The 11,006-nt window shown below is 41.8% G+C and overlaps 1 protein-coding gene and 1 long non-coding RNA gene across 2 annotated transcripts; both read right to left on the bottom strand.

Annotated features, from left to right (window-relative positions):
- Positions 1–55: 55 nt before the first annotated feature.
- sh3yl1 (SH3 and SYLF domain containing 1) lies at positions 56–7,892 on the bottom strand. The gene is made up of 12 exons (XM_028010691.1): positions 7,743–7,892; positions 5,273–5,380; positions 5,092–5,205; positions 4,781–4,845; positions 4,596–4,708; positions 2,515–2,643; positions 2,306–2,450; positions 2,148–2,223; positions 2,013–2,066; positions 1,290–1,322; positions 941–970; positions 56–773 (listed from the first exon to the last, which is right to left on the bottom strand). Coding segments are annotated over exons 1-12 (1,083 nt in total). The 5' UTR covers positions 7,744–7,892; the 3' UTR covers positions 56–558.
- A 1,048-nt stretch (positions 7,893–8,940) lies between these two features.
- On the bottom strand, positions 8,941–10,688 carry LOC114140692 (uncharacterized). Its single transcript, XR_003594649.1, has 2 exons — positions 10,407–10,688; positions 8,941–9,049 (listed from the first exon to the last, which is right to left on the bottom strand). It is a non-coding gene; the product is annotated as an uncharacterized LOC114140692 (long non-coding RNA).
- Between the last annotated feature and the right edge of the window lie 318 nt (positions 10,689–11,006).

Here is an 11,006-nt window from a genome sequence, read left to right as displayed (position 1 = left end):
ATTCAAGTTTTTGAAGCATTTATAAAAAAACAAGACGAACAGAATCAGTAAAAAATAATCTGTTTAAAAAATATTTATTCAAAACTCTCAATGAAACCGACACCATCATAATGGTTTGAGTTTATATAAAAACATTGTAGCAGTCCTCATAACTGCTGTAACAGACAGAACTCTAAACCAAACCCTTATTTTGAAGGGGAAAACAGGAAATACTTGCCCTTGTTATAAAAAAATAATCATGAAATTAATGAAAGTTACCTAACAAAGAAAACTATGAACTTCTCTTAGATTTTAATATTAGAAGTAAAACCAGCAGCTTGTGTTAAATTGAAACCATTCCAGGTGAAACATTAAAGAAAATCCCCACAGCTCCACCAATTATATTAACTTTTGTATTTTATGTGTCAAATCCCTAAAATACTGAATCCCTTTTATTCAAGTGACGATAAAAGCTTCATTCATGTGGCTATTGATTAAAAAATCCTTCATCCTAAAAGTTAATCAGAGCCTGCAGCTTTTGTCCCGTCATTTCATGAATCCTACCACCAGGGGGCGACGTCAGTACGACACGAAGTTGGCAGGAAAAATCCCGACGCGGCCATCGTCCAGCTGTCCTTCCCACCAGTCGTACTGGGAATCCGTCTTGGTGATGACGGTGATCCGGTCGCCGGGGACGAAGCTCAGGTCGCCGGGCTGCTGCCCTGTAAACGGGTGGGTCGCCGTGACGACCAGAGAGCCAGTAGCTCCGCCCCCTGACGCTGACGAGCCTTCATCTATAAAAAATTTACAAATGTTAACTTCCTTCAGCTAAATTTGGTCATTTGTTTTCCTAAAACACATTGAATTATATTTTTAAAAATCATTTTGAAATATGAATACAAAAAGTCATAATTTGGAAAAGTTTTAAATATTTTAAAAATGTGTGTATTATTATTCTTACCATAACCCGGCGGTTCGGGGTCAAACTGATCTGCAAAAGTAAAAACATCAAGAAACAAATCAGTTTTACATTTACAATGATAAAATTATGAGACAAATATCAATAAAAACAGCAACAAAAAATTAGGCAGAAATGTTTAGAATTTGTAACATTTAGATTTTTTGTGGAAAAAGAGGAAAATTGTGATTTTATTATTCCTCAAGTACTAAAGACTAACCCAAAGAATAATTCTTCAGTTTCACTGATGTAGTGGCACAATATTTTATCCAAAAACATTAAAATGCAAAACTGATGGTGATGCATGAACATAAAAACAGATAATCCATGCAAAGAGTGAGAGTTTTGGTACCGTAGCGCGGAGGGTCGCGGGATGCAAACTGAGCTGAAACAGAAGATAAACAGGAAGTCAGAACACAACTGAACATTTAACGACAGCTTTACTCTGTTCTCCTTAAATACTTAACTTGGGTTCATTTTTTTATTTTTAAAACTTATTCACAACAAAGTTAGGAGGCACAAAATTTTAATACTGTTGAGATAAAGTTCATTTTAATTTACGTTGCTGCTGTATTGGAAATGTTAAAACTAGCATCCCAAAATTGTTTACTTCAAAAGTTACAGTTTTCCTCGTTTAAAGTTGAAAGTTTTTCTATAAATTTAAGTAAAAAAGCAGCTGGTTGGGTTTATCTTAATCTGCTATAAACCTGTTTATGTGCTTATTATTTTGATAACATTTTTGAGAAGTGTGACGTTTTATTGGTTAATTAAATGGACACACTTTTAAGAGCGTCAGGACACTGAATGCAGGACTGTGTTGTAAACACTAGAGGGAGCCACAGCCTGAAACGACTCAAACCATTAATAGCAAATAACGTCTGATTCTCCCCCACAAAAGTCCAAATCAAACATAAAAGGAATTAACGTGCTGAAGATTATTCCCATTGTTTTTAAATCTCATCCCTAGTGACAAAACATTTGTTTATAATCATAAAATCTCATAATTTTGCTGTTTTTCATTTTAATATGCATTAATTATGGTTCTTATCTCCTTAAAGGCGGAGCAACGACTCACTGGATGTGTCCGACTTGTAGACGGAGACGCTGGGATACAGTTTGTCCTTCCTCTCTGCTCAAACACAGAAACACTGAGATGAAACAGGAAGTAGAGATGCAGTCAGAAACAGGTGGGGCGCGCTGAGGGGCTCACCGCTGTTGGCCGGCTGCCGGTAGCTGCTCTGCGTTTTCTTCTGGGACGGAGCTGGAGGTCTGGATGGAGGAACCGACTGCAGACACAAACGCACAACAGTTCAACCCAAACGGGACGAGGAGAGACAATCGGACAGGAAGGACCAGCAGGACCAGTACCGTGCCCCGCAGGTTCTTGTTGGTCCAGTCAGTGGTGTAGGCCTCTGTGTACACGTCCAGGATGTGGTAAAGGTCGAAGAACTCTGTCGGAGGCTCAACGTCTCCATTTAGGATACACGAAGCTCGGATGTCTTGACAGTAGAACCTGCAGGTGAAACGTCACGTTATGAAGGAAACACGCTGGCGCCTCCAGTGGCGGCTCTGCATACTTGCGGTTGGTGTCTTTGCGTTCCATCAGGTAAGATCCCTCCAGAGAAATCCCTGCAAACAGCCCTCTGGATCGGCAGTAGGTGAAGACGGCCGCAGTGCTGCGCAAGGCGATGTCCGCCTCCAGGTTCCTGAAACACAGAACCTCCATTAAAGCCTGAGGGGACGAACCGGACCGGAGAGAGCCGGATCAAAGTGAACCTTTGGTTTAACTCCTGGAGTTAAGATGGTTTGGACATCTGGTAAGCTAGCTTAGAGTCTCTGTCGTCCAGAACGGTGCGGACAGCAGAAAGGATCATCGGGGCCCCCCTTCCCTCCATCCAGGACATTTCATCCCAGCGCTGCGTGTCCCGAGACCGAAACATCATCAGTGACCCCTCACACCCCCACCATGGACTGTTCTCCCTGCTGCCCTCTGGAAAGAGGTTCTGCAGCATCCGGTGCAGGACCACCAGGTTCCGAAACAGCTTTTTCCTACTTGCCATCAGACTGCTGAACTCTTAACTGGACTGCACTTAAAATCTGGTCTCCACTTTATACCTTGCACATGTACAGAGCTAAATAACTTTTATTTTACTGTCATTACTGCACTTTATATTCTATATTTATATTCATATTTTATACTGTATTTTATTTTATTCTGGAGTAACCTCACAACATTGAAAGCTCAAAACATTGTCCTGAGCCGTATGCAACGAAATTTCGTTCTGTATACAACCTGTGCATGCAAAATGACAATAAAGTCAGTCTAAGTCTAAGAACAACCAAGGTGCCCAACTAGGAGGCAACTGGACTTCTTCTCTTGTTTCTAAAAGATCATTCCCGTCTGATCCAAGGTTTTGGATGAAAAGAAGAAGTCCAGCTGCCATGAGATTCCTGGTAAGGAAACCGTCTGGATGTGTTCCTGAGGAGAAGTTTCTGGAATGTCCCACAGGATGGACAGAAGACATCTCAAGGTCACAGCTTGTTCTCCTCAAGCAACTCAAGACAACAACTGGGCTGTAAATCAACCAAAATACCTTGGAGAGATGGAAGGAAAATGATGAGTGGGTTTAAATACTTTGGAATCAAAAAGTCAAAACGTCTGCAGATCTGGAAGTTCCTCCCAGTTGCTCTTTGACTAGGCCATCCTAACACAAACATAGTCTGATCTAGACCATTCTAGTTGTTCAGGTGAAACCTCAGTCTTTGATGCAGTGGTGTCCAGAGTCAGTCCTCAATGTCCTGAATGTTATGAGGTGAATTTTCCCCAATGTCTAGTATTCAGGGTGGTTTTCCACGTGGTACCAGTCCCTCTTTTAGAACCTCCTTTGCCTTTTCAAGCTGAAAACACAACGTCAGAAGGCTGTTGGTCACTGATTGGGTAACTCCATTCCTCCAGGGTTTGGTGTCCTGCAATGTTTAGATGTGTTTCTGCTTCGACACACTCAGACAAACAATCAGACCTTCAGCAGGACTCTGGAGACTGAACAGTGAGGAGGAGATTCAGTCATTTGGTTCAGGTGTTGGACTAGAGATGAATCTACAGGTTGCAGGACGCCGGCCTTTCATGACTGGGGTTGTAGATATGAAGTCTGTGGCTGCGTAGCTCTTTAGGAGTCTGACAACAAGCTGCTCTGGAGCCGCCTGATACGATGACTCCGCCCACCGGAGCAGGCACACAACTGTATTGAAAAACAACCCAAACAGCTTATTTATGCTGTAAAATTCTGTTACATTATAATCAGGAACTTTAAAAGCAGTCAATTAAATCAGGTCTAGCTTATTTGTGTCTGCAGCTGGTGAGTCAGACTCCAGGCCACGCCCACTAACGCACGCCAGCCAAAACTTCCAGGTGAAACTTGTCGAGCCACCCTGAGTCAGGCTGACCTTGTTCTAAATTTACTCCGCTGTCACAAATCAAACCTTCTGGAATCAACCACAGCTGCTGGTGCTGATTCTGTTTGTTCCAGGTTCAGACCTGAAAACACAAACTGTCAACAACTGGCAGCTTATTAAAGGGATAGACACAATTTATGATCGACTGTAAATATTAGAACCAATAAACCAGCAGACAGACGGAGTGAGGGAGGCAGGATCTCACCTGCCCATGGGTCCCACGGCGACGGTGCAGTTCCCACCCAGCGTCAGGTTGCCTCCCTTTGTGAATGCTTCAATCGCTCTCCGTTGGTTCAGGATGATCACCAGGTCTGACACCTGAACACAATACGCTGCCTTCAGGGACCATTCACCATCAACACACAGAGAGCTGATTCCAGTCTGACTTACCTCCACACCGAGCTCAAAGCCTCCGCCGAGGCCCGCTATGCCGATGGCGGACGGCGCTGACCAGCCTGGACCCAGGAAAAATCGTAAGAACCAGCGCGACCACTTCAGGCGACGCACATCGTTACAGAGCTACTCATAAAAAATATCTGCTTCTGATGCGGAGAAGAACTACTGAATATTAAAACCCATCCAGAACGAGACGAGGGTCAACGAGAGACACTAGGACCGCCACAAAGACTGGACGATGGCGTCAAGAGGACGATACAAGGGGACAAAATGACCTGGACGATGCTAACAGACTGAGGTCTTACGTCTGTCGGCGAGTCTAGCGATGACGACGCCGCTGCCTCCTCTGGCGGTGACCATGAAGCCCGCCTTGATGACCGAGATGATGGCCAATCCTTCAGCCTTGGCTATGATATGAGCTGAAACAGAAACACACTGATGAGCCTGAACCTGCAGGCGGCGAGGCGCATCATTGATGTTCTGTACCGGGGATGAGTTTGTCTGGTCCAGCCCTGTTGGAGATCTGAGTGAAATCTCTCAGGATCTTGGCAGCTTTCTTGGCCTCTGACCTCAGGTTGGAAGGGATGGGATTCACTGCAGACAGGAACAACGGAAACGGGACATTTTCACCTCATCCAGTGAACTCTGGAACTAAAATGTGAAGAAATCTGAAAGGTGTGGCTTGCATATGTATTCAGCCAGTTACTGTAGCTGCGTTTCCGCTACAAATGTCCATAACATTTTGCTATTGTGCTAATGTCAAAAAAGAAAAAAAAATCACAATCGCACCATTTCTACTAAATAAGAAATGCTATTAAAAATCATAAGTTAAGTTTGTTCACATGATAAAGCATTAAAAATCATGGCACTAATGAATGTTAGCATGATATATTCACATATAGGTCGGGGCTCCAAGTGAGGAGAAAAACCAACACTGCTCATCTCCCTGAACGCATCACCAGAGTAAGACCAGCCAGCGGCAGCATCATGCTGTGTTAGAGTTGATTAGAAGATGGATGGAGCTGGAAGACCTCAGGTTCTCCTTCCAGCAGGACGACCGCCATGAACACCCAGCCAGAGATACAATGTTAGAATGGCCTAGTCAAAGTCCAGACTTAAAAACAACTAATCTGTGGGAAGATCTGAAACTTGATGTACCAAAATGTTCTCCAGTCAATCTGGTAGATGTTCAAATCTACCAGAGTCGCTTCTTTAACCAAAGAATGCACCTGCACACCGCACTTTTCAGATTTTCATTTGTAGAAATGCTTAAATCATCGTCCGTCCTCTTCACAGTTATTCACACCGACTCTTCTCCTTTCACATAAAGTCCCAGTTTGAGCGATGTGAATCCTTCTGCAGTGCAGCAGAACCCAGAGAGCGGCTCGCCGGTCCGATCTGCTGCAGCAGCACATTCCTGACCCGGTGACGCAGCAGGAGGCCCCACTGGAACCCGATGGGTCAAAATGAAAAGAACTGAAATAAAGAGACTTTCCCTGTATTTTCAGTTAAAATGAAACCAAGGAGGTTCTTGGTGTTCTGGTCGGCTTCGTTTTGTTTATGTTTCTGGATTGTTTTGGTCGGTAGAATTCAGGGAATCATTATTGGGTTTGTGTTTTCAGTAAACAAGAAGATGATCAGGGCTTTAAGCATTTCATCAGTCTGAGGAGGTTCTGGTGGTCTTCAGTACGGTTCAGTTCGGTTCTGCTTGGTTGAACTCTGGTTCTGATCCAGATTCAGGTTCTGCTCACACAGAAACATCCTGCGACACTCCGATCCGTCTGCCTATAAGTCCGGTTCGGTTCTGGAGGTGTGAATGTGAACTCTGGTTCGACTGAATGCTAAGCGACCGCTCCAAAAGCAGGAAGTGGACTACAGAGCAGGGCATTCTGGGTAAATCCAATCAAAACAAACATGCTAGCCTAGCGCTAGCAGGAGAAATAGCTTGTAGTCTTTTACCAACAACAAAATATTTGCTAAAATCTGACGCTACTCCATTTTTGTTTCCATTTGGCAAAGACGGAAGTTGTGCTCAGTGTCTTCTTCAGAGGTTTCTGTGGTGTTTCTTGGTGCAGCGCCCCCACAGGCCAGGAGGGGAACACGTTGCTCTAAAGAAAATCGCAGCACCTGGAACTGGAACAAATGTTGTAGTTTTTATTCACCAATCGAGCATAGTTTAAGGGACTATCAGGTGGAAAACATCTTTAGATTCTCTTTGTAGTCGTGTTAAACCCAAACGCTTAAGTTAGCATCATGCTAGTGCAACAAAAGTGACATGCTAGCATGTCTTGTCCTTGTCTCAAGCAGAGACATTTTTCTGTCCCCTGATAAACAGACAGTGTTTATAACCAGACCGGACCGGACTGGACCATTGTTCTGTGGATCCTGAACTGAAGCGGGTCGGTTCGATGATTTGCTTCTACAAATGAAAAGCTTAGTGGCCGGTGTGTACCGAACCGCACCGACCCGTAAAACCAGGCTTTAGCTTCTGAGAGAAATGACTCACCTAACTGATCATTTACTGCTCTTTGGTTGTTATGTTTATTTTATTATTTTGGTGACATTTCAAAAACAAAATAAATAAATAGAGCACAAGAATTTTTTTAATTAAAAAAAAAAAACAAAACAAAGAAAACTGCCTAATTCCTCGAAGCAGATTATTAAACTATCAAAAATGTAAATATTAGAAACTAAATCATTAAATTTAGTCAGATTCTGCTGTTGCCGGGCAGAACATAACCAGCCTCGAGTTCAACTTTAAATCTGTTCTTTGGTTTGTCCCGAGTCCGTCTAAAGGGTCACGGACCTGCGGTTGATCATCAGCTGACTGAGCTACCTGACCCACTACACGGAACAACCGGACCGGTCCTGAACTTGCTGTTTCCTCCAGAACCCGGACAAGACAGAAAGCAGGACAAAAACAAACCAGAAGAAGAAACTTTATCCTTTAACTTACTTTTCTGTCTTCCTCTGTGGTTGTTTACCTGCCGACAGGTGAGCTGACGGGATGCCTCCTCTTTTCTCTTCCGCCTCACCTGATGGCCGGAAGCTGCGCAATGCTCACGATTACGTCAACGCAGCGGACACACCTGGACAGGTGGAGGCTGTCCTTAAAGAGACAGACACCACGCGGACAGGTTGATTGAAGTGAGCGTTGTTCAGTCAGCTGTGCGCGTTCCCGTTCTTACGTCTGCGCATCTACGTCGCGCGTTCACGTGACATCAGCACCTGTTTGCCCTGCGTTTTGTCTCTCAGGCTAAGCGAGCCTGACCTTCCATTTTTTTATTTATATTCGGTGGAAATGAAAATATAATCAGAGGTAGGGAAGCCAAATACTTCAGTTGGAGTAAAAATACTTCAACTTGTTTTTACTGTGAAGGTAGCTGAACAAGACATCACTGAAGAAAGACTAACAAATATTTGGGCAAGAAGTTATTTCTGGAGTGTCAAACTTATTTTAGTCATTTAATCCAAAAAGTGACTCAAATAAATTTAACTAGTTACTAGTTAGTTTTTTAAAATACTGGTTTATAATAATTGTTTTTATTATTAATTAATAATAAAAACAAATTTGCATATACATTAAAATCAGAAATGTACGTTCCTGACTGTAGCATACAAATTATGTCCAATACTATAACTGCTACTACTATTACCAATAATAATAATAATAATAAACTACAATATAGACATTTTATACAAATTACAGAGACTGTTATTTGTATAAAAAAACACCGATATGAAATCAATTACAGTAACGTATTTCACGTAAATTTCCCAAAACATTTTTTTAGTTCATCATAACACAATTCTAAATATCAACAAAGGAGACAAAAGGAAGTGACGTTTCTTTTATTTTTATAAAAAAGTAACATCCACTCCTTTTATCTGTCTTTTGTTTTTATCTGGATTCATTTCTAAATTTATTTGTAAATTTTTGCAACAACATTTCTTAAAAATTTATCTAAAATTCCTAAATTCCACCCAAAACCTTTTTTCTAGCTTTATTTACGATAAAATCAGCATTTCAGCTTTAATCAGGGTGGAAACTAATCTTCTGATCCAAAGTTTTAAAATAACTTATCATATTTGTACAATTCATACATTTCAGTTTTGAACCATGGACATTTTACTCTGAGTTGATGAATATTTTGGTTGTTAGATGTTCAACATGGATTTAAAATCCTAAATATCTGAGCTGCATTCTCATGTTCCGCCAGCAGATGTCCTCAGTGAGGCGGGGCGCCGCCGTCAGCGATCCGACTGAAGAGAAGAAAAATCAACATGTTTTCATTTTGATTCAGAAACAAATCAAACCTTTAGTTAGTTTGTTCATTTTAAAACCAGCTGATGAAAGAGATTCGTGATATTTCACTAAACAGTATAAATTAAAAAATCTGTGAGTTTTTTCCAAACATCTCCTCATGTTTTTAGGATTTTCCACGACTCGTCCTCTTTAAATAGCCCGCAGGATAAACAGCAGACTGACTGCAGCCATCAGTTTCCCAGCGTGAGGCCACCCAAACTCCCGGACCCGACCAGAACCAGAACCCCTCTCTAATGGATCTCCTACACTCCGGCTCAGCCTGGAGTCTGTTTAATAACATCCTCTCTAATGTCATTCTTCATCCTCCAGAACCGGGCTGACCCGGTTCCCTAACCAGAACCCAACCAGAACCAGCTTTTCTAAGTAAATAATTCCTGATGGAAAAGTTTGACTTCTACTGGCAGATTATTAATCTTATGGGAAAATTATCTTATTATAAATGATACAATCTGCCAGTGGAACCAGTATGTTTTTATCTGTAATTATTTTCTTAAAACAAGCTTCTAACTGTGCTGAAAAAATACTTTTACATAAGTTTTGTCTCTTTATAAGTAACTATTTGTGTTTTTCTGCATTTCTGGTTTTGATTCTCATCATATTTTAGTTTTATTTGGTTATTTTTTGTCTCTTAGTTGTTATTCAAACCTCGTGTTGCCCCAGTTTTCTGTTTTTGAGCATTTTAACGCTTTATGACCGTTTTTCCATGTGATGTTTGTCATTATATGCCTGTTTAACCGCTTTGATCAAATTTTCTGTGTTACTTGATTTAATTGGCATAACTTCAGATTTTCAACCCATTTCAAGGGTGACCTCTGTAACCCATTCTTTGGTTAAATCTCATTTTTGTGTCTGTAACACATATTTAAGGTTGGATTTTCAGATTTAAATCAACTTTTATATCTAATATAGAATATTTTATCCCCAAAACAAACCAAAAATCATTTTGGATGTTAGAAAACGGTGAGGAAAACAGCCTGCGGTCGGTGTGTGTGCGAACAAACCGGGGCGCAACAATTAGTGACAGACTGTTAAAGAACAAGTCTCACCTGAGCAGAAACCCCACCTGGCCACGCCCACAGCCGCCAATCACGGCCCGCTCCCAGTACTGAGCTGCTGCGGTGTGTGTGTGGGTGTGTGTGTGTGTGTTTTCGTGCCTAAATTAATCGCAGGAATGTGTTTATTTAAAGAAGCTGCTGTGAAAGTGAGTTGGTGTGTAAAGACGGCAGCAGCGCTGGCGCAGGTTCAGGAATAATTCATCCAGGTTAGTCATTACCTGCCGCAGCTGTTACTCACCTCGCTGCTCTCACTCTTTTGTTTCTGCTCATGTAACTTGACCCGCTGACCTCCCGGTCCGCCGCTCGCTGCCAGGACGCTGATATTAATATGCAGCAGCATCTTCCTGGTGTTTTCCTCCAGAACCGGGCGGAGCGCCGAACTAAAAATAGCAGGAGATGAAGATCTGCTGCTGCTGGGTCAGCCGGCCACACCGACCAGGTTCAGGTTCTGGTTCTGGTTCTGGTCTCCATCCAGAACCAGAAGCAGCATTCAGCTTCCACAAATCTGGAACAAACTTCCAGAAAACTGCAAGAGACAAAACACTGAGTTCATTTAAAACATTAAATAATAGAGTTACTTTTGAAACAGGAAACATTGACCAACAAACTGAGTTTACTTTTACTTTAGTAACTTTTTAGACAAAAAGAACTTTTAGGAGTATCTTAACTACGCTGTACTTTTTACTTTTATGTGAATCATTTTATTTTGAAGTATTTTTACTCTTCCTTCAGTAAAACGTCTGGGTTTTCTGCTCACTGAATGAAAATCAAACAAGTTTAAACCAAAAATTACAACGTTTTTAATTGAAATAAAATAATTTGGAAACATTTTCTTTTG

This window comes from Xiphophorus couchianus, chromosome 24, assembly GCF_001444195.1.
Source record: "Xiphophorus couchianus chromosome 24, X_couchianus-1.0, whole genome shotgun sequence".
Lineage (NCBI taxonomy): Eukaryota > Metazoa > Chordata > Actinopteri > Cyprinodontiformes > Poeciliidae > Xiphophorus > Xiphophorus couchianus.
The sequence above is the reverse complement of the archived record's forward strand: the minus strand, read 5'-3'. Positions and strand labels throughout refer to the sequence as shown.